Source organism: Heterodontus francisci, chromosome 42 (genome assembly GCF_036365525.1).
Source record: "Heterodontus francisci isolate sHetFra1 chromosome 42, sHetFra1.hap1, whole genome shotgun sequence".
In the NCBI taxonomy this organism is placed as follows: Eukaryota; Metazoa; Chordata; class Chondrichthyes; order Heterodontiformes; family Heterodontidae; genus Heterodontus; species Heterodontus francisci.
Window position 1 is genome coordinate 20359076 of NC_090412.1, and position 22259 is coordinate 20381334.

Below are 22259 nucleotides of genomic sequence, written 5' to 3' on the forward strand. Positions count from 1 at the left end.
AACTGCTCTGCTTTTCTTTAAGTAGCGTCTCGTGAAATGGTAAAGGAATTTGAATGGGATTAGTCTACTTACTGCAGCGGGTAAGGTGTTTGCTGATGTGAGCACTTCCAAGGAACATCTGAATGGAAAGCTGGAGTCAAGTTTATGTGTACCTTCAGATGCGACCTAGATGTGTTGAGCTTAGCTTCATGTTGGGACAGATAGTTGTGAATTGCTGGAAATATGGGAATAATATCAAGCGAATGTTTTCTAGGCTTTAACTGTGCACGTACGTCTTTCTAAAACAGGGTGAATTCAGCGTTCTTGCGTTCCCAGAAGGAAGCTGCGTTTCCTACATTATAGCTGTGACTACCCGTCAAAAGAACTTAATTGGCTGTAAAGTGCTTGGGGATGTCCTGAGGTCGTGAAAGGTGCTATATAAATGCATGTCTATCTTTTTCTGGACAAAAAAATGTACCTCAGCACAGTACGCCTGCTACACCAGTGACATCTTTTTAATTTCCCACGCCAGCCTTTCTGACTGAGATTGCGACGATTACTGATCAAGGGCCCACCCTGTGACGTAGGCACAGGCCCATAATGAACTGGTTTTAAACTGCGGACAGCGCATTGTTCTGGGCTTCTTTCGAACCCAGCTCCTAGATGTGAAAGCTCATTGTCTAATCGACTGCAGTTACCTTTCCCCAATGCAACTGTTTTAATTTATAGAATGCCAAAGGAAAGTAGTCAGATCGTCCAATGTGATGTGCATTTCAGAAGCTTAGAAGTCCTTCAGTCAGCTGTTGGTTAAAACAGATGTTTGATCAAAGAATGTTGACCTTTCATTCAAGGTTCTCGGAGTTCAGTGGCAGCCCACCTGTAAAGGTCTTTATTCTGTGGAGAATGGTGTTATCAGGACAGCTGTCACTGAGGAGAGTCATGTGATCAACCTCAATCTTCAATCGACAATTGGAGCCAAGATCAGCTCAAGGTTTGCCAAGTTTCACTTGTACGTGGCTGTGGAATGGAAGGATAAGGTTTTTTTTTTGTAAAAGTGTTGTATTTGTGTGCAGTGCTCCATGGATATGACCCAGGCCTCATCTCCTCTCGTGGATAGGCCGAAAAGACTCATGGCACTATTCGAAGATTAGGAGAGTTCTCCCAGTTTCCTGGCCAACATTTATCCCATAACTAACATCACTAAAAAACAGTATCTGGTCCTTTATCTCTGCTTGTTGGACCTTACTGTGTGTAAAATAGATGCCGAGTTTTTTCCATATGACAACAGTGACGACACTTCAAAAGTACTTCATTGGCTGTAAAGCACTTTGGGGCAGCCTGAGATCATGAAAGGCGCTATATAAATGCAATTTCTTCCTTTAAAGGGAGCCAGGTTTCAGATATAAGGATTCTTTTTGCGGGCAGGTAATGTAATGAATAGACTGGGTCGAAAGCCAGCCTTCCGCACAATGTCATTGCAACCGAAATGATGCTGGATTCCTCTGCTCTTCATTCCCACCCAAACAAGGACTCTGACAGCCATACAGGGAACAGACATAATATTTCAAACAGGTGCTTGGAATTTCTACCAGAGTTCTGCGGGAGATCACCAGAACCATTCAAGGAATGGCCTAAATAGCTTTAAAAAAAAGGCCTACGCTGTTTCTCTCAGGCTCCAACAAAGTTATGGCAGGCAGCTGGGAGAATCCCCATGGATATCCAGGGCCAGAATGTTTAACCTGCTCTGTGTGTTAATGAGGGAGTTTCAAACTGATCCTGTGGTAGCATCGCCCTACACCGAGCAACCACATCAACAATGTGCAGAGTGCGAGCTAATCTTATTTTAGTTTCCTCTGGGTTTCTACCTCGTCTCCTGAAGGCATTGACTCCTGCTGAGCGACATTTACCTCGATCAAAGTGACCACCCTTCAGCTGTGAGTCTGGTTGCAGAGTGTTGCCAGGCTATTTGACCATGAAGGGGAGGGATCATTGCATCCAAACCTCATCCTCACTTGACTGCCACACACGCGCACTCTCTCAGACACGTGCTCAATCTCAGAAGCGCGCCATCCCTCAGACGCACGCCCTCTCTCACTCACTCGCGCTCTCTCTCACGCATGCGCCTGCACACGCTCTGAAGCACACACATTCACTCTCACACACAGACCTACCCAAACACACACACACACGTGCACACAGACCTTCCAACAGGAGACACTAGCTAGCAACCGAGAGAGGACGCTGACTTGCAACAATAGAGTTAAGGCAAATATTAGTGTCCTGACTGAAATCATTTAACTCAACATGTACCAGAGAGAGCCTATGGCCTAGACAGCTGAAGGCACAGCCACCAACAGTGAGGTACAGGAAATCGGGAATGCAATTTATATGGTTCCACCTTCTTCAACTGCAGTACATTTCCGGAGTGGAATGGGAGCAAAAGGTTAGCCCAGTTTTGCCCTGATTTGTAGAGCAGAGGAAAACCAGCCCGGATATTGGAAAGTTTGTTTGGTCAAAACATTGAGAAGTTAACAGCTGACAGAAATTTTCGAGGGCTGCTTGGGTTGGGAATCTAGCATTTCAAAATGCTAATTTAATGCATTTGACTATTTAATGCGAGTAGTATCTGTTTTGTTTGTGCCTTATTCTGAACTGTGCCAAATGTGTTTTAATATTCCAGGTCTGAAGTGGGTGAAATATGCAGTTATTAAACCTTTTTGACTGAAGTTATTATTTTTCACAACAGACAGCTCCTTCAGTACTTGAGTTCAGAACCACGACCCAAAGAATTTTATGGGCAAAGTCTTGAGGAAACACTGCGTAATCTTGGGCTCTATACACCCTTATCTATGACTGGTATTCTGGAGCAGGCATCCTGCAAAGTGTGTACACCTGTAAGTATCCACATTGTGCTCTAACGTCTCAAGTTTGATTAGTAGATGCTGGATACTGTTTGCGGTCTTTCTTTTACACAGTTAGCTTAAGCTGGGTCATGAAACAAGTTCAGTGTCATCCTGTGCTGTGTGAGGTAGTATTATTATATACTGCACCATTCAACAAATAACAATAACTTGTGCATGTAGTTGCTTGAACATAATAAAACATCCCAAGGTCCTTTGCAGGAGCGTTATCAACCAAAATTTAAACTGAGCCACATAAGGAGATCTTAGGACAGCTGACCAAAAGCTTGGTCAGAGCGGGAGGTTTTAAGGAGTGTCTTAAAGTAGAATTCCAGAGCTTAGGGCCTAGGTAGCTGAAGGCACGGCCACCAATTGTGGAGTTATTAAAATTGGAGATGTGCGAGAGGCCAGAATTGGAGGAGCGCAGAGATCTTAGAGGGGTTGTCGGGCTGGCAGAGATTACAGAGAAAAAAAGGGGACAGGTCAAGGAGGGATTTGAAAACAAGGATGAGACTGACAGTGCTAATTAAGGCGATACATCTGAAAGGACCATGCCATCTAGGTCAGAAATGTCCTAGGATTAATGCCTCATCAGTGCTGTCTTTATGTTTCTTGTAATACCCTTGAGTTCCCGTTGCTGCTGATTCAACAACCAGCGGAATTGATCTTGCAATGTTAATTTTAACAGCGAGCGAAAATTGAGCAGGCTGCAATTGGTGTACATGAGCTTCGTAGTTGAGTTCCGAGCGTGCATGATATTTAAGTGAGACTCTTGCCACACCAGTTCCGTAAAATCTGTTCTCCCGAATCCTTTCATCATCCCGTTGAAATTTGCAGTTAAATTCACCCGAAGCGTCTCTGCACCCGTTTAACCAATCTCTCATCGGAATGGGTATCCTCCCGTCCCACTTTTTGTACACTCCAGTATCCTTTCTAGATGGGGTTTGCCCCAGCCATACATTTCCATGGAGTTTCAGAACAATCTAAAGATGCCTCAGAACTGACTGCTCTCAGAAAAGCCATTTTTGTACCAAGTGTCAGTGAAATGAAATAGGGCAGCAATATGCAGAGGAATGAAGTGCAATATTAGTGGAATTAAGATTAAATCTATTCATTACATTTTTACAGCCGAATTAATAGCAGAGGACATCATTTGAACACAAGTGCAATTATTTGCAAATGTAATTTCTCTGCAGTCGATAGATCAGTGTGTGGTCAGCTGCTGTCTTCCCGAGAAGGAAGGTTCATGGCTTAATAAAGAGTTGGGGAGCACAAAATCAAACCACTTCGATCTCTCTGTACTGCCCTTGGGATTTTGGGATTTCTGCCAGTTCCATTCTGCAAAGTCACGATGCAATCTTCGAGCTAATTCAAAAGCTTACATCTTGACCTAATTTGTTCTGCCTTTCAGATGAAGCAGTGATTAGAAGTTTAAGTATCAATTGAAAAAATTTTAATTTTGCTCCTGCGCCTTCCCATCTGAACTAATATTCCGTTGTTTAAGTAGCCTGAATCTCAAGCCGAATTTCATGGCGTCATCTTTTGCTCTGTCTCCTGCACCCAGCCAGCTGCTGCTCAAATGTTGGTCAACCTATTGCGATCTATCAGTTGGTAGCTATCTTGATGTGCTTTTGTACATAGGAACGACTGTGGTATATTTTCAACCTACCATTCACCCATCATCCCTATAGACGCTGATATACATTGGCTCCCGGCAATGCCCATTGAGTTTAAAATTCTCATCATTGTGTGCAAATCCCTCCGTGGTGCCACCCCTCCCTATCTTTTTAACCTCTTCCAGCCCTACAACACTCCCGGAACTCTGCACTCTTCCAATTCTGGGCTCTTGTACATAGCGGATTTTAATCGCTCCACCACTGGCGGCTGTGACTTCAGCTGCCTCGGCCTGAAAGTCTGTAATTTCCCGCCCCCCCCCCCCTCAACCTCTCCCCCTCTGCTCTTAAAAGCCACTCCTCAAAACCTACCTTTCTGACCAAGCTTTTGGACACCTGTCCTAATATCTCTTTATGTGGCTCAGTGCCAAATTTTGTTTGATAATGTTGCTGTGCAGCACCTTGGGGTGTTTTACTATATTAAATGGGCTATATAAATGCAAATTGTTGTTGTTACCATTCAGGCATAAAAGGGGTATTTGTGTCCATTATCGAAGGCAGCTAATTTCTGTTGCCCCTATGGAAAAGTACATCAGGCATTATCGGTAACAGGCGACCAATCCAAACAGCACTGGTACATCCAGCCAGCAAGTTAAATATCTCCCCCAAGGTCATCATCTGGGAAAGCCCAGAAGGATAGACCATCCCATTTTAAGCTGCACACTGCTTCTAAATCCCAGCTCCAATGAAATTTGTAATTTCAATTAAAAAAAAAAATGAATGCAGGTTTTTTTTTATTCCTACCAAGCATTTTGCATCAATCTGTTAGGTTAGTAAATACATTTTGGCCAAGTAACCAAAATGGGCAGCGACATCAGACAATTATTAGGAAGCAGAAGAAAGAACATGTGTTTATATTATGCCTTTCACCTCTTCAGAAAATGTAACCCAATAATCTTCTCCTCTTGCCTTATCTTCCTTTGGCTATAGCCCATGGGTTATTTGTTAAATGTAAAATAGTGGGAGAGATTTCAGAACAGTAATGCTATCAAGGACATTAGATGGCATGAATGCAAAAGCAAAGTGTAAATGATTTTTTTAAATTTTCATCTGAACTTTGAGATTAGATTGCAGCCTTGAAGTTAAAAGCTTGTACCTGCAACAGTACAGTTTAGTTCAGGTTGGGGTCTGTTCCCCTGATAATGACTGGCAGTTGAATTCCAAACATCACTTAATTATTGTGGCATTACGCAAACAACTATTACCTACTTTAATTGCCATGAAATTCTTTCTCCTGTGGGTACTGCGATAGTTTATTTACTGGTTTAATGATAGCAATTTATTTCTTTTAGCTTTCTCTAATTGTACATCTGAGTACAAGTTTTGAAAGCATTCCTCATACTGTGAAACATCAATATGACAAACCAAGTAAGTCAAAGCCTTGCTGATTTCCTTTGACCTAGAGCTGGATATTTGCCAGCAACTGCCAATCTACAAAATGTTTCTCCCCAAAAGCCATGAACCGGTAATTAATTTCAGGATAGCTGCAGAGAAAAAAACCTTTGTGACATTAAATTTACAGGTCAGCAGTGAGAGTGAGAATATGCTTTTCTCATTCTACTTCTGCCTGCCTCTCTTGCCAGCCTTTCTTTGTTGTTCACTTTTCTTTTTCTCCCTGTCGACTTCTTTCTTTGCTTCTCCTCTTCCTTCACTTTTGCATGTCTCTTCTCCATTTCTGCTTCTCTCTCGCTCCCTCTTTCTTGACTTCCTTCATCTCTTTTTATCTGATCTTTTAAAATTGTTTTTGTTTTACCTCCAGTAGCTGGTGAGTGTTTTTATTTTGCCTCTAAGCTAAAGAACTGGAACTTGCTGTCACTTCACTAAATTAGTAACGCATGAACTGGTCAAATAAATAATGTTGGATAGACATGACATGACTGCAACATGTGGGGGTTTGTGGAGAGCATTGCAATCCCAATATCTGCGGTAAGCGTCTGCATCTCGAGCAACTTCGGCTCAGAGTTGTCGAGCTGGAGTTCGAGCTGCAGATATTGTGGGGCATCGGGGAGGGGGAGAGTTACCTGGACGTTTTGTTCCAGGAGGCAGTTACACCCTTTGGGTTAAGTAGAACTTTATAGTTGGTCAAAGGTCAGAGACAGGAGGGTGCGACCGTGATTCAGGTCGGTATGAGAATCCAGGATGTAGTGATGAAGGAGACTCAGCCCTTGACTTTGTGCTTGTTACCTATGTGGATGAGAACAAGTACTGCAGTGTGGGTGAACTAACTGGCCATAATGGTGTGGGAAGCCATTCAAGTCGGGGGAGTAAAAAGGAATGTGGCAGTGATAGGGGAGAGTATAGTCAGGGAAATAGATTCTGATCTTTGCGGCAGCGACCGCGAGTTCCAAAGGTTGGGTTGTCTGCCTGGTGCCAGGATTAACGAGATTTCCTCATGGCTGGAGATGAACTTGGAATGGGAGGGGGAGGATCCATTCTCGTGGCCCACACAGAAACCAACAACATAGATAGAACTAGGAATGATGTTCTGAGAGAGTATAAGGAGTCGGGGTCCAAATGAAAATACAGAACCTCAAAGATAATCTCTTGATTTTTACCGGAGCCTTGGCATAGAGTCAGGCAGATTAGAGAGTTAAATGCATGGATCAAAAAGTGATATGTGAAGAGGTTTCAATTCATGTGGCAATGGCACCAGTACGGGGGGGGGGGGGGAGGGGCGGGGACAGGGGGCTGTTATGTTGGGATGGGCTCCAGTTAAGCCAGTCTGGGATGAATGTCCTGCTTGAATGAAATAACTAGGGCTGTGGATAAGACTTTAAACTAAAAGAGATGGGGGAGGGGTGAAGTGAAGGGAGGTTTAGAAATCTAAAGAGAAAAGGCCAGACAATAGAGCAGTGTAGCAAGTTGGCTAAAGACAAGCAGAGTGAGACTTGAAGGGGCAGAGAGTTAAACAGTGATACTGCATTCGTGAATAAAGTCCATGCAAAGAATAGTGATAAAGAAAATTAAAGTCTCTTTATCTGAATGCACGAAGCATTTGTAATAAGAAAGAGGAACTGGTGGCACAAATAGCGATAAATGATTTTGATCTAATCGCCATTACAAAGACATGGGGCTGGATTTTACCCTAGGTGGATGGGAATTCGCCACCGACGCAAATGTTGGTGGCAATCCCGCTTCGCCTAGCCTGGGGATCCGTCCCGTATTTTACAGATCCCCGGGCTTTAATTGTCCCGAGGCAGGACTTCCACCCACTTGAGGGAGGAAGTCCCGCCTCAGTGAGCTGCCGGCCAATCAGCAGGCTGACAGCTTTATTCAAATCCTCCTATAATAAAGGCCAACATTCTATTTGCCTTCTTAATTGCTTGCTGTACCTGCATGGTAGCTTTCAGTGACTCATGAACAAGGACACTTAAGTTCCTTTGAAATTCAACACTTCCCAATTCAAAATGTTAAACAAAATACATTCCAATAAGAAACAAAAGCTCAACAAGCAAGTTCCATCTGTGACTTACTAGCGACATTAAGGAGGCTTATAATGTTGTAAAGAATAGTAGTGAGCCTGAGGGTTGCGAGTTTTTTTAGAAACCAGCAAAGGGCGAACAAGAAGTTGATAAAAAGGGAAAAAAATAGAATATGAAAGTAAACTATCCAGAAATACAAAAACAGTTTGTAAGGGCTTGGACAAGTATATAAAAAAGGGACTAGCTGAAGTAAGCATTGGTCCCTTAGAAGCAGAGACAGCGAAAATTCTAAAAGAGGTGGATGTACTAGTTATGATTTTCCAAAATTCCCTAGGTTCTAGAATGGTCCCTGAGGACTGGAAGTTACCAAATGTAACACTGCTATTGAAGAAAAGAGGGAGAGATTAAACAGGGAGCTACAGGCCAATTAGCCTAATATCAGTCATTGGAAAAATGCTGGAATCTATTATTGAAGAAGTCTTAATACACTTAGAAAATCATAGTATGAGCAGAGTGAACATGGTTTTATTGAAAGGGAAATTATGTTTGACAAATTTGAGTTTTTTGAGGATGTGACTAGCAGGATAGATAAAGGAGAGCCAGTAGATGTAGTATACTTGGATTTCCAAAAGGCATTCGATAAGGTGACACACAAAAGATTAATATGCAAGATAAGGGCTCATGGAGTTAGAGGTAATGTATTAGCATGGGTCAAGGATTGGTTAACAGACAGGAAGCAGAGAGTAGGGATAAACGGGGTGTTTTCAAGTTGGCAGGCTCTAACTAGTGGAGTGCGCAAGGATTAGTGCTCGGCCTCAGCTGTTTGCAACCTATATTAATGACTTAGATGGAGAGACCAAGAGTAATGTATCTACGTTTTCTGGCAATACTAAACTAAATGGGAATGTAAGCTGTGAGGAGACATAGAGGCTACAAAGAGATATAGACAGGCTAAGTCAGTGGACAACAAGGTGGCAGATGGAGTATAATGTGTGGAGGTGTGAGGTTGTTCACTTTGGTAGTAAGAATAGAAAAGCAGAATATTTTTTAAAGGCGTGAACCTTTTAAATGTTGATGTTCAGAGAAGCCATCGCTTCTCGGCCTTTTGGCTAAGATCAAGTGTAGTATCTGTTCTTATCAGTGCTTATTTGATTGAGAAGAGACCATGATCATTGCCTTTTGATCCTGGGGAAGCTTTGAGTAAAATGGCTATAACCAATTTTCGAGCTTCGGGCCAGGGAGTGCGCAACACCGTTCGGGTGGTCGTGAAGGACAAGGAAGGAGATGCACCGGTCGATCGCACCTTCTTCATCAAGAAAATTCTCTTCGATTGCTGCGGATTTCAAGCGACGGACGTCTTCTGCCTGCAGGATTTCCCCAGCAGTGGATACTTCGACGTGACGTTCCGGAACGTGGCGGGATGCATCAAGTTCCTGAAGGCGTTCAAGGAGAAAGGGGACCGGGCGCCACTGTCGATCCTCACAGCGGAGCCGCTCTTCAAGCTTCCGTCACAACGGGACCGGGTGGTGACGATTCACCTCTACAACCCCCATGTTCCGGTGGTGGATGTACTCGCCTTTCTCGCCAGGTACGTTGAGGTGGCCGGCAGCAGCACTGATGTCAAGGACCCCTTTGGGATCTGGACCAGCAAGCGGCAGGTCAAGGTGACCTTGAAGGTAGATCCCAGTGGAGCCATCATCCACCCTCCCTCCAGCTTCGCTATCGGGGGAAGTCGAGGCTTCTTGGTCTACGCTGGGCAGCCCAGAGTTTGCCGCACCTGTGGCAAATCTGGTCACATGGCAGCCAACTGCAGCACGGTTGTTTGTAAGAACTGCAAGGAGGAAGGCCATCAGACCAAGGACTGTAAGCAGACTAAGTGTTGCAACTTGTGCGGTGCGGCAGGCCATCTCTACAAGACCTGCCCCAAACGTTGCCTCAGCTATGCTCAGGCGGCAAGGTCCAAGGAAAGGCCGGGAGAAGGTTCGACGAAGGCGTCCGCTGTTCGAAAGGAGACCAGCAACCTTCTTCGCAGTGAGGAACTTCAACCTGAGAAGGAAGGGGAGGCAGCTGAAACCAACGACCCAGCACCTACCCAGCGCCCGGAAACCCCTCCTCCACAGACAGAATCAATGGAGGAGGAGGCAGCAGATGGACAAACAGGTCAGTGGCAAGTTGTCCAGAAGAAAACCACAAAGAAAAAACATCTCTAAGCCACCACCCAAACCAGTGGCAAGAGGAGGCTCTCTTCTGAATCAGACTGCAACAACTCCTCTTCACTGGACGGGGAAATGCTGGAACGACAGCCCCTTCAAAAGAGGCGACAGAACTCCGAGATGGATGATAAAGCATCCCAGGCCCCGGGCACTGGAAGCTGTGATGGGCCCGGCGTGCCCCAACCCCAATGCCCCACACGTAACGACGTGGCCAACACATCTCAGCTCCGGGACACCGGGAGCAAAGACACGTCTGGCGCACCTGAGCTCCGGGAGACCAGGAGCTGTGACGTTTTCGAGGAGGAACAGATGGAAGCAGCTGAGGACAACCCAATGCTCTCTGCCTACAAGACCCCCCCGATGTCACCCGAGCGGCACAAGCCCTGCATGAAAACTCAGGAGGGGTTTCTGAGCCCAACCAACGTGAAACTGCTTGCGCACACGATGGGTATGCAGGAACATCCCGAAGGACTGGGACTAGCGAGGACAAATGGTATGGGAAGCAACAACTAATTTTTAGTAAAAAATGGGTGTAAGAATTGCTTCCATTAATGTGCGTAGCATTAAATCTACTACGCGATGTGTTTCAACCTTGGATTACCTTGCCAAGGTCAAAGCTGACCTACTGTTTCTGCAGGAGTGTGGAATACCACACCTCAGCACCTACAGGCAGTGGTCGCGATGGTGGTCCCACGGGCCATCGATCTGGTCGGGGGGTAATGACTGCCGTTCCTCCGGCCTGGATATTCTGCTGCGGGGAGGTAACTTCACCATCTCCGAAGTTAAGGAGGTGGTGGGCGGCCGCCTCCTCGTAGCAGACGTGATGTACAAGAACGCTCCGCTCCGGTTGATAAACGTGTACGCCCCGGTACAACGCAGCGAGCGGCTGACCGTCTTCCAGCAGCTCCCACTGCTGCTGGCGACGTCCAGGCCGGTCATCCTAGGCGGTGACTTCAACTGCATCATCGATGCGGCTGGACGATCCGGCAGTGACGACAGCAAACTGGACGCTACGTCCAGATTCCTCATAGAAACAGTTAAGGATGCCAAACTGCACGACGTCTTCAGCAAACCTGCAGACGGAGCGCAGCGCAGATACACATGGTCAAGATCGGACGGGTCTGCCCGTTCCAGGATTGACTTCCTGCTTGTGTCCCGTGCTGTCACGGTCGGATCCACCGACGTCAAGCCGGTGTTCTTCTCCGACCACTGCCTCTTACTGGCCGACTGTCATTTACAGGACGACCAGCGGGTTGGCAGAGGGACGTGGAAGCTCAATGCGACACTGCTGACCCCAGAGAACGTTGAGGAACTCAAAAGGGATTACAAAGGTTGGAGGACCGTGAAACCCCTCTTTGAGTCTCCAGTTCACTGGTGGGAAGCGATTAAGGAGAACATCAAGAGGTTCTTCATCCACAAAGGTGTTCAGAAGGCGAGAGAGAGAGACAGAGGGAACTGTCCCGACTCCAGAAAATTATGCAAAATCTACTCCGGTTGCAGTCAATGGGGGTCGAGGTCAAGGAGGACCTCCAAGAGGTGAAGAGCCAGCAGGCCTCGCTCTTTGCCAAGGAGGCCTCCAAGATCATCTTCCGGTCCAGAGTCCGCTCCATCGAGCAGGATGAGACGTGCTCGCGTTACTTCTTCCAAAAGGTACACAGAGAGAGCTCTGTTATCAGCAGCCTGAAGGAAGAAGATGGCTCGGTAACGTCTTCGCAGTCCGACATACTAAGGATCAGCAAATCCTTTTATGCTGGGCTGTATGACGCGAAGCCCACAGACAGCAGAGCCTCCCAGTCCTTCCTGTCATCTATCACAGAGGTCCTAGATGACAGCAGGAGGGAGAGACTGGACAAGCCGCTAACTCTGGACGAGCTGACAAAGGCCGTCGAGTCTTTCGAGACGAGCAAAACCCCCGGGAGCGACGGCTTACCGGTCGAGTTGTACTCGGCCCTGTGGGACTGGGTCGGCCCGGACCTGCTGGAAGTATACGAGGGTATGCTCCTGGCCGGCAGCATGTCAGAGTCCATGAGAAAAGGCATCATCACCCTCATTTACAAGCAGAAGGGGGAGAGGGCAGAAATCAGAAATTGGCGGCCCATCTCACTGCTTAATGTTGATTACAAGATTCTGTCCAAAGTCATAGCCAGTCGAGTCAAGTCTGCTCTGGAGTTGGTGATTCACCCCGATCAGACCTGTACTGTACCCGGCAGGACGATCTCTGATAGTCTCGCGCTACTCAGGGATACGATCGCCTACGTACAGGACAGGAGGGTGGACACCTGCCTCATCAGCCTGGACCAGGAGAAGGCTTTTGACAGGATATCGCACACCTACATGATGGACGTGCTTTCCAAAATGGGGTTTGGGGAGGGAATCTGCAATTGGATCCAACTGCTCTACACAAACATCAGTAGCGCAGTGTCAATCAACGGGTGGGAATCTGAAAGTTTCCCGATCAAATCTGGAGTCAGACAGGGCTGTCCTCTGTCCCCGGTCTTGTTTGTTTGCTGTATTGAACCCTTTGCTGAGTCTATTAGGAAGGATGCGAGCATAAGAGGGGTGACAATCCCAGGCAGCGGAGGCACTCAGGTCAAAACCTCCCTGTACATGGATGACGTCGCCGTCTTCTGCTCGGATCCGCTGTCCGTGCGCAGACTGATGAGCATCTGCGACCAGTTCGAACTGGCCTCGGGAGCCAAAGTCAACCACGGCAAGAGCGAGGCCATGTTCTTTGGGAACTGGGCTGACCGATCCTTTGTCCCCTTCACCGTCAGGTCAGATTACCTGAAGGTGCTGGGGATATGGTTCGGAAGGGCCGGGGCGTGCACCAAAACATGGGAGGAGCGAGTAGCCAAGGTACGACACAAGTTGGGCATGTGGGGGCAGCAATCTCTCTCCATTGTGGGTAAGAACCTGGTCATCAGGTGCGAGGCGCTCACGTTGTTGCTCTACGTGGCGCAGGTCTGGCCCATACCCCACTCCTGCGCCGTGGCAGTCACCCGAGCCATTTTCCGCTTCGTCTGGGGATCTAAAATGGACCGGGTCCGGAGGGACACGATGTTCAAATCTCTGGACAAGGGCGGGAAAAATGTACCCAACGTGGCCCTCATCCTGATGACCACCTTCGTGTGCGGCTTCATCAAGCTGTGTGTAGATCCCCAGTACGCAAACTCCAAGTGTCACTACGTGCTGAGGTTCTATCTGTCCCCGGTGTTGCGAAGGATGGGCCTGGTCACATTGCCGCGGAACGCTCCGTGCAGTTGGGCGGCGCCGTACCACCTATCCTTCGTGGAGCAGTTTCTGCGGGAAAACACCTTTGACCACCGGTCCATCAGGCAGTGGTCTGCACAGAATGTCCTCAAGGCCCTACGGGAAAAGGAAACGGTGGATCCTGTCGGATGGTTCCCCGAGCAGACCGTCAAAGTCATTTGGTGGAATGCCTCATCACCAGAACTTTCAAACAAGCACCAAGACGTAGCTTGGCTGGTGGTGAGAAGGGCCCTCCCCGTCAGATCCTTCATGCACACCCGAAGTCTCGCCCCCTCCGCACAGTGCCCCCGCGTTGGCTGTGGTGGGGAAGAGACGGCCGCCCTCCTCCTCCTGGAATGTGCCTTTGCAAAGCAGGTGTGGAAAGAGATGCAGTGGTTTTTGTCAAGGTTCATCCCAAGCAGCTCTGTAACACAGGAGTCTGTGCTCTACGGGCTGTTCCCAGGGACGCACACCGAGACAAACATCAACTGCTGCTGGAGGACTATCAATTCGGTGAAAGACGCCCTTTGGTCTGCCCGAAACTTGCTGGTCTTCCAGCGCAAAGAGTTGTCCACCACCGAATGTTGCAGACTGGCACATTCCAAGGTCCAGGACTACGTGCTGAGGGATGCACTAAAGCTTGGGGCAGCCGCAGCAAAGGCTCAATGGGGAAAGACCACAGTGTAAGGTTCCCCCACCAAGCTTGCCTGAGGGGCTGGATCCATGGTAAACCCCTCGAACTGTATCGTTAATATTCTCAATTGCTGTAAATGTAAAACTGTAATTGACATGACAATTGTGAAACGGAAGGGTTGGGAAGAAACCCATGACATTATTGAAGGAAACTGATCTCCCTTGCAATGTTTGTATTTTTTGGTGCTGTTTGGAAACTGTTTGGCAATGTAATTTTTACAGATTTTTATGAATAAAGTATATTTTGGAAATAAAAAAAAAAAGTTGATGTTCAGAGAGAGTTGGGTGTACTCGGACAAGGAGCACAGAAAGTTAGTATGCAGGTGCAGCAAGCAATTAGGAAGGCAAATGGCATGTTGGCGTTTATTGGAAGGGCATTGGCGTTCAAAAATAAGGAAGTCTTTTTACAATTGTATAAGGCTTTGGTGAGATCACAGCTGGAGTATGGTACACAGTTTAGGTCTCCATATCTAAGGAAGGATATACTTGCCTTGGAGGCGGTACATTGAAGGTTCACTAGATTGGTTGCTGGGATGAGGGTGTTGCCCTCGGGCGAGAGGCTGAGTAAATTGGACCTATCCTCTCTGGACTTTAAAAGAATGAGAATTGATCTCATTGAAACATACAAGATTCTGGAAAGACTTGCCAGGATAGAGAGTGAGAAGTTGTTTCCCCTCGCTGGGGAATCTAGAACACGGGGCACAGTCTCCGGATAAGGGGCCGATCATTTAGGCCTGAGATGAGGAGAAATTTCTTCACGCGGAGGCTTACGAATCTTTGGAATTCTCTACCCCAGTAGGTTGTGGATGCTCCGTTGTTAAATATAGTTAAGACTGAGATGAGCAGACTTTTGGTGTCTCAGGGAATCAAGGTATATGGGGAGTGGGCGGGAAACTGGAGTTAAGGCAGAAGATCAACCATGAGCTTATTGAAATGCGGAGCAGGTTCGAAGGGCCATAAGGTTTACTCCTGCTCCTAATTTATGTTCTTCTCTCCATTCCCCCTTTTACAATGCTGTTCTCACTCCGCTGTTTTCTCTATCCTGTTTGAATATGTAACCAGGGACAGATAGCTGCATTGGGATTCAGGGGCGTTGGGGGATTAAAGGCAGCACCATCAATAGATACTACTCCCAGGGCTTGGTGGTAAGGGACGTTTGAGATGCTGCTGTATATTTGGTAGACTGTCCATGTGCATTTGGAATCAGCACCATGTCAAGGAATCACTGAAGATCCGAGAAGAGTAGCGGAGATAAACTCCTCGGAATCATTGAAGAAATGATTGGATTGGTGGGGAGGGAGCGTTCAGATTTTTCTGGGTGGGTGAACTTAGATAGATCTTCCTCATTTGTAATTTTTTGTGATGATTAGGTTCTTGTGTGGCTGAAAATGAAGATGGGGTATTGTGATTTAAGACTATTGTTTAATTCAGGAGAATCTTTTTCGGTACTCTTTTGTTATAATCTATCTAGAATCATTGAATTAGAAGCACAGAAGGTGGGCCTGTTGGTTTGTAACTGTGATGCACTTTAAGAAAAGTTTCAATACAAGCAGAACCAGCAAATTCTTATAGCCTGTGCTTACTGAAAATAACACTTTTTCACAGGGTTCAAGTAAGTTCAACAGTGCTGAGTTACCTGCGATTGCTTCTCGATTTCTGTTCCCTGATTTTTGCCTGATCATTCATTGCCAGTGTTTCTTAAAGTGAACCTTCACTGCACAGACTGCAGTGGTTCAGGAAACTGGGATTGTTCTCCTTAGAGAAGAGAAGGTTGAGAGGAGGTCTGATAGAGGTGTTCACAATAATGAAGGCTCTAGACGGAGTTGGTAAATAGAAACTGTTCCATTGGCGGAAGGGTCGAGAACCAGAGAACACCGATTTAAGGTGAATGGCAAAAGAACCAAGGGTGGCATGAACAATTTTTTTACGCAGCGAGTGGTTAGGATCTGGAATGCACTGCCTCAGAGTGTGGTGGAGGAAGATACAATTTTGGCTTTCAAAAGGAAATTGGATAATTATCTAAAGATATACATTTTCAGGGCAATGAGGAAAAGGCAGGGAGTGGGGCTAGCTGAGTTGTTGTTGCAGGGAGCTAGCACAGACATGATGGAATGAATGGCCTCCTTCTGTGCTGAAACCATTCTATGATTCTACAATACCAGGAAGGCGTCTCTCTAACACCTTTTCAAGGGCAATTAGGGATCGGCAATAAATGCTGGCCTTGCCAGCGATGCTCACATCCAGCGAAAGAATTTTTAAAAATTGTTTCACTGTTGCTTTTCTTGTTGTGTTATGTAAGACTGAATTTTTTTAAAATATTCATTCCTGGGATGGGGGCGTTGCTGGCTAGGACAGCATTTATTGCCCATCCCTAATTGCCCTTGAGCAGGTGGTGGTAAACTGCCGCCTTGAACTCCTGCAGTCCATGTGGGGTAGGTACAACCCACAGTGCTGTTAGGAAGGGAGTTCCAGGATTTGGACCCAGCGACAGTGAAGGAATGGCGATATAGTTCCAAGTCAGGATGGTGTGTGGCTTGGAGGAGGTGCTTTTGAACCCTTTCGTTGATTTATTTGGTTGCCATTCAAAGCTTTTTACAGGATCTGGGATGAGATCTGCCAGGGGAAAAATCCCTTTGGATTGTTAGCTATAACTACAAGTGGAAAGCAGGTGAAATGGAATCATCTCCACACAGGCAGTGAGACAGATCATCCCCATAAGTGCTTGGGTGTGAAACATCACATAGGACTTGCAGAATTGGGAGTAATGTATTAACATGGATTGAGCTTTGGTTAATGGACAGAAAACAGCGTGACAGGTATTTTTCAGGTTGGCAGGTTGTAACAAATGGGGAACCACAAGGATCTGTGCTTGACCCTCAGCTGTTTACAATCTATATCAATGACTTAGCCGAGAGGACCGAGTGTAATGTATCCAAGTTTAATGCCGATACGAGACTAGGTGGGAAAGTAAGAGAAGGATGCAAAAAGGCTGCAAAGGAATATACACCCGTTAAATGATTGGGCAAGGATGATTAGGGCGGCACAGTGGCGCAGTGGTTAACACCGCAGCCTCACAGCTCCAGCAACCCGGGTTTGTTTCTGGGTACTGCCTGTGCGGCGTTTGCAAGTTCTCTGGCTTCCTCTCGCATGCCAAAGATTTGTGGGTTGACAGGTAAATTGACCATTGTAAATTGCCCCTAGTGTAGGTAGGAGAATTGAGGGAAGGTGGGGATGTGAGAGGGAAATAAGATTAATGTAAGGTTAGTATAAGTGGGTGGTTGATGGTCGGCACAGAGTCAGTGGGCCGAAGGGCCTGTTTCAGTGCTGTATCTCTCTCTGAGAAGGTGGCAGATGGAGTATAATGAGGGGAAATGTGAAATTATCCACTTTGGTTAGAAAAGCAGATTTTTTTTTTTTAAAAAAGGTGAGAGACCATTAAATGGCAGTATGGAGAGAGGATCTGCATGTCCCTGTACACAAATCACAGAAAGTTAACATGCAGGCATAGCAAACAACTCAGAAGGTGAATGATATGTTAGCCTTTCTGCAAGGGGATTGGAGTAAGGAAGTCTTGCTGCAATTATCGAGAGCTTTTGGCAACCACACCTGGAGTACTGTGTACAGTTTTGGTCTCCTTATCTAAGGAAGGATATATTTGCCACAGAGGGGACAAAGGTCCTCTGCGTTGATTCCTGGGATGAGAGGGTGTCCGGTGAGGAGAGATTGAATAGAACAGGCCGATATTCTCTGGAGTTTAGAAGAATGCAAGGTGATCTGATTAAAATACTGTTTTCCCTGGCTACAGAGGCTAGAACTGGGGCACAACGTCTCAAGATAAGGGGCCAGCCATTTAGGACTGAGAATGAGGAGAAATGTTTTCACTTAAAGTGTTATAAACCTTTGGAATTGTTTTTACTGCAACAACAACTTGCAATCATATAGCACCTTGTAAAACATCCCAAGGTGCTTCACAGGAGCATTACCAAACCAAACTTGATACCTAGCCACATAAAGTATTAGGGCAGATGGTCAAAGAGATAGATTTTAAGCATCTTAAAGGAGAAAAGAGAGGTCAAGAGGCAGAGATGGTTAGGGAGGGAATTTTGGAGCTTAGGGCCTTGGCAGCTGAAGGCATGGCCACCAATGGTGGAGCAAATAAAATCTGGAATGCGCAAGACGTCCGAATTTGAGGAGCACAGATATCTCTCAGGGTTCTAGGGCTGGAGAAGGTTACAGTGATGGGGAAGGGTGATGCCACAGAGGAATATGAAAACCAGGTTGAGAATTTTACAATCAAGACATTATTCAACCAGGAGCCAATGCAGATCATGAGCACAGGGGTGATGGATGAATGGGACTTGGAGAGAGTTGGGATACAGGCAGCAGAGTTTTGAATGAGCTTAAGTTTGTGGAGGATGGAAGATGGCAGGTGGACCAGGAGTGCTTCGAAATAGTCAAGTCTAGAGATAAAAAAAGGCATGGTGAGGGTTTAAGCAGCAAATGAACTGAGGCAGATGCAGAGTCCAGTGACGTTACAGAGGTGGAAGTAGGCGTTCTTCGTAATGGCTGGACATGCAGTTGGAAGCTCATCTTGGGGTCAAAAACACCACCAAGTTTGCCAACAGTCTAGTTCAGCCTAAGTCAGCTGCCAGGGAGAGGGATGGAGATGGTGGCTAGGAGTTTGTAGACCAAAGGCTGTGGATGTTCAGTCGTTGAGTATATTCAAGACTGAAATCGATAGATTTTTGGACATGAAGGCGATCAAGGGATATGGGGACAGGACAGGAAAGGGAAGTTGAGGTACGAGATAAACCATAATCTTATTGAATGGTTTAGCAGGCTTGGGAGATGTATGGCCTACTCCTGCTTCTATTTCTTATGTTCTTACATAGGTGAAGAGCAGATTATATTGAAATTAGTGGAAAGACAATTGGGCTGACTACATAACCAGCAAATAATCCTCCAACAGCAGCCTTCCCCGCCCAATTTTCCTCCATCCATTTGATGCTTTATACCCAAACACTAACAAGGAAACTTTGCCCCAGTAAGCCTAGACTCGTCCAACTTGCTCAATAGATCACCTATGTAAGTATATTACTGCTCTTATTGAAAACCAAATGGATGATATAGTCACAATACCAAATCAAAGCATCATAGAAACTTAAGGAAAGAATGCATAACTTGAAAATGGGGACTAAATTACTTCTTGGCATCCCGGTCCAATTAATTCCTGACCTCTAACCCCTTTCATTTGCAGCCTGGAAGTCTTGACTTCCTCTGTGCAATGCCACAGGAGATCAACAAGTGAGTGGCAGCGAGTAAGAGTATTTGTTTGCGCGTGTGTGTGTCTGTGTGTAATGTACAGTGTTGTTCAGTAAGACCAAGATTCAGGTCGACAACCTTAGGACATCCCAAGTGCATTACTTTTTGTTATGCAGTCACTGTCATAACGTAGGAAATTTGGCAGCTAATCTGCACTCGGGAAGTTCCTACAGACAGCAGTGTGCAAATTGACCAGACAATCAGTTTTTGTGTTGCTGATCAAGGAACAGACATTGGCCAAGACAGCAGCTGCTCCTTGAATAGTGCCATGGGATCTTTCACATTCCCCTGAGATGGCAAACTGGGCATTGGTTTAACTTCTAATCAGAAAGACGGCACCTCCGACAGTGCAGCAATGGAGAGTCAGCCTGGACTGTGTGCTCAGTCCTCTGCAGTGGGACTTCAACCCACAACCTTCTGACTCAGGCATGAGTGCTTCTGACTGAGCCAGAGCTGACGCCTATCTAACCATGCTAAGTTCGACCACACAAAGCGTCAGATCTGACCACAATAGTTGGGTGACGGCACAATGATGAGGCTCGCAGTGGTCCTGACAAATTCTGTGTACTGAAAAGTAGGGGAGAAATTATTCACCTCGTGCTTGTGTGATGAGATATCACACTATCTGCATCATGAAAAGCTAATGCAGTGACTATCTTTTAAGATTTGCCATGTGGGAGTGTTGCTTGTTTGGTTGTTTTTTCGCACGTTTGTTCAGTTTAGAGTTCTGGGATGCACTTTAATTCAACTTTTGTTTTGGCTTTATGTTGTGTGTTTGCATTGGTTGTAACTAAAGTCTAGCGTCTTGTTTAATATTTTGAAGAGAGCTTCTTTATCCTTTCACAGGCAAGGCTGGAGCCTTGGCTGATTTATTAATATCATAGGGTAGGATTTCCCTTTATGTGGAAAAGGGCGAGGACAGTCGGTGCATGGGAGCACCATCACCTCTAAGTCACACATCATCCCGACTTGGACATATATCGCTGTTCCTTCATCGTCTCAAACTCCTGGAATTCTTTCCCTAACAGCACCTTCGGGTACTGCAGGACTGTACCACCTTCTCAAGAGCAACTAGGGATGAGTAATAGAATGAATGTTTTAGAAGTTGCCTTTATTTAGGGTCCTATCACATTAAAGTGTGTGAAAAAATGTCACTCAATCACAGTTGGCAGCCATTCACAGGGAGGAGGAGGTAGTGAAAAATCCTCCTTTTCTTAGTCCAAATCACCTCTTTGGTGCATGTGCAATGATTTGCAATGCTCCTTGGGTAGTTCAGTTCCGTTGTTCCTGTCTCCATGGTCATAGCACGAACAGGGCTCAAAGGTTGCTGGATATGCATGTGCAGTTTTGACTTATTTATGTGGCACTGATCAGCACATAGAGGTACTGAGTGAGACCTTTGTGAGCCAGTCATTATCTCTGCTGGGAAATTCAATGTGCCCAGGTGCAGGGACAAGACAACTCTACCCTAATATATCATGATTGGAACCAATTACAGAATTTTTAATGACATTAAGTGTCTGCTTGCTTCAGTGGTTAGGACTCTGACTAGATCAGACACTATGGGGTTCACATCGCAAACCAAGGGAAACACCTATAACCTATGTTTATACTCCTGTGTAGTTTACTGTTGGAGATGCTGTCTGTTAGATGTGGTGTTAAACTAGGGTCATGTCTGCCTACCCTGGTGGTTCAGGTGGATGTGACAATCTCCTGGCAGTGTTAGCCAATGCCACCCAGAAACAGCAAATAATCACAAAGACTGATGGAATGCTGGTTTAAATATCTAGAGGACTAGAATGCTAGAGGTTAGAAGTAATACTGCAGCCATAAAAAGTTCTAGTTAGACCACATCTGGAGTACAGTGAACAGTTCTGGACACCACACCTTAGTTTTTTTTACTTCATTCACGGGATATGGGCATCACTGGCATGGCCAGCATTTATTGCCCATCTTAATTGCCCTTGAGAAGGTGGTGGTGAACCTTTGAGTGGCTCACAAGGCCATTTCAAAGGACAGTTAAGAGTCAACAATTACTGTGGATCTGGGGTCAAGTGCAGGCCAGACCAGGTAAAGACAGCAGATATCTTTTCCTAAATAACATTAGCGGACGAGATGGATTTTTATGACAATCCACTAATCTCATTGTCACCAATACTGGTTCTAGCTTTTTATTACAGATTTATTTCATTAATTGAATTTAATACCCCAGCCACATGGTGGGATTTGAATTCATGTCTCTGGATCATTAGTCCAGGCTTCTGGATTATAGTCCAGTAAAATAACCACAATGTTACTGAATCCAATTGGCCTTAAAGGGAGCCTAGCACAGATTTACCAGAATGACACTTGGACTGCAAGGATTAACTTATGAGGAGGAATTACATAAACTAGGGTTACATTCTTTGGCATTTAGAAGGTTATGGTTTAAGTCATTTAATGAAAATAAAGAACAAAGAACAGTACAGCACAGGAACAGGCCATTCGGCTCTCCAAGCCTGCGCCGATCTTGATGCCTGCCTAAACTAAAACCTTCTGCACTTCCGGGGACCATATCCCTCTCTTCCCATCCTATTCATGTATTTGTCAAGATGCCTCTTAAACGTCGCTATCGTACCTGCTTCCACCACCTCCCCCGGCAGCAAGTTCCAGGCACTCACCACCCTCTGTGTAAAAAAAACTTGCCTCGCACATCCCCTCTAAACTTTGCCCCTCGCACCTTAAACCTATGTCCCCTAGTAACTGACTCTTCCACCCTGGGAAAAAGCTTCTGACTATTCACTCTGTCTATGTCACTCATAACTTTGT

General features: G+C 46.0%; 1 protein-coding gene and 1 pseudogene across 1 annotated transcript in view; both read left to right on the forward strand.

The window, feature by feature from the left end:
* Positions 1–22259, forward strand: part of LOC137355505 (microsomal triglyceride transfer protein large subunit-like) — a 93464-nt gene that overhangs the window by 35929 nt on the left and 35276 nt on the right. The window contains exons 6-7 of the mRNA XM_068020726.1: positions 831–970; positions 2726–2873. Coding sequence (XP_067876827.1) covers positions 831–970; positions 2726–2873 — 288 coding nt within the window. The remainder of the gene's footprint in view (positions 1–830; positions 971–2725; positions 2874–22259) is intronic.
* Positions 9064–9172, forward strand: LOC137355529 (U2 spliceosomal RNA; annotated as a pseudogene).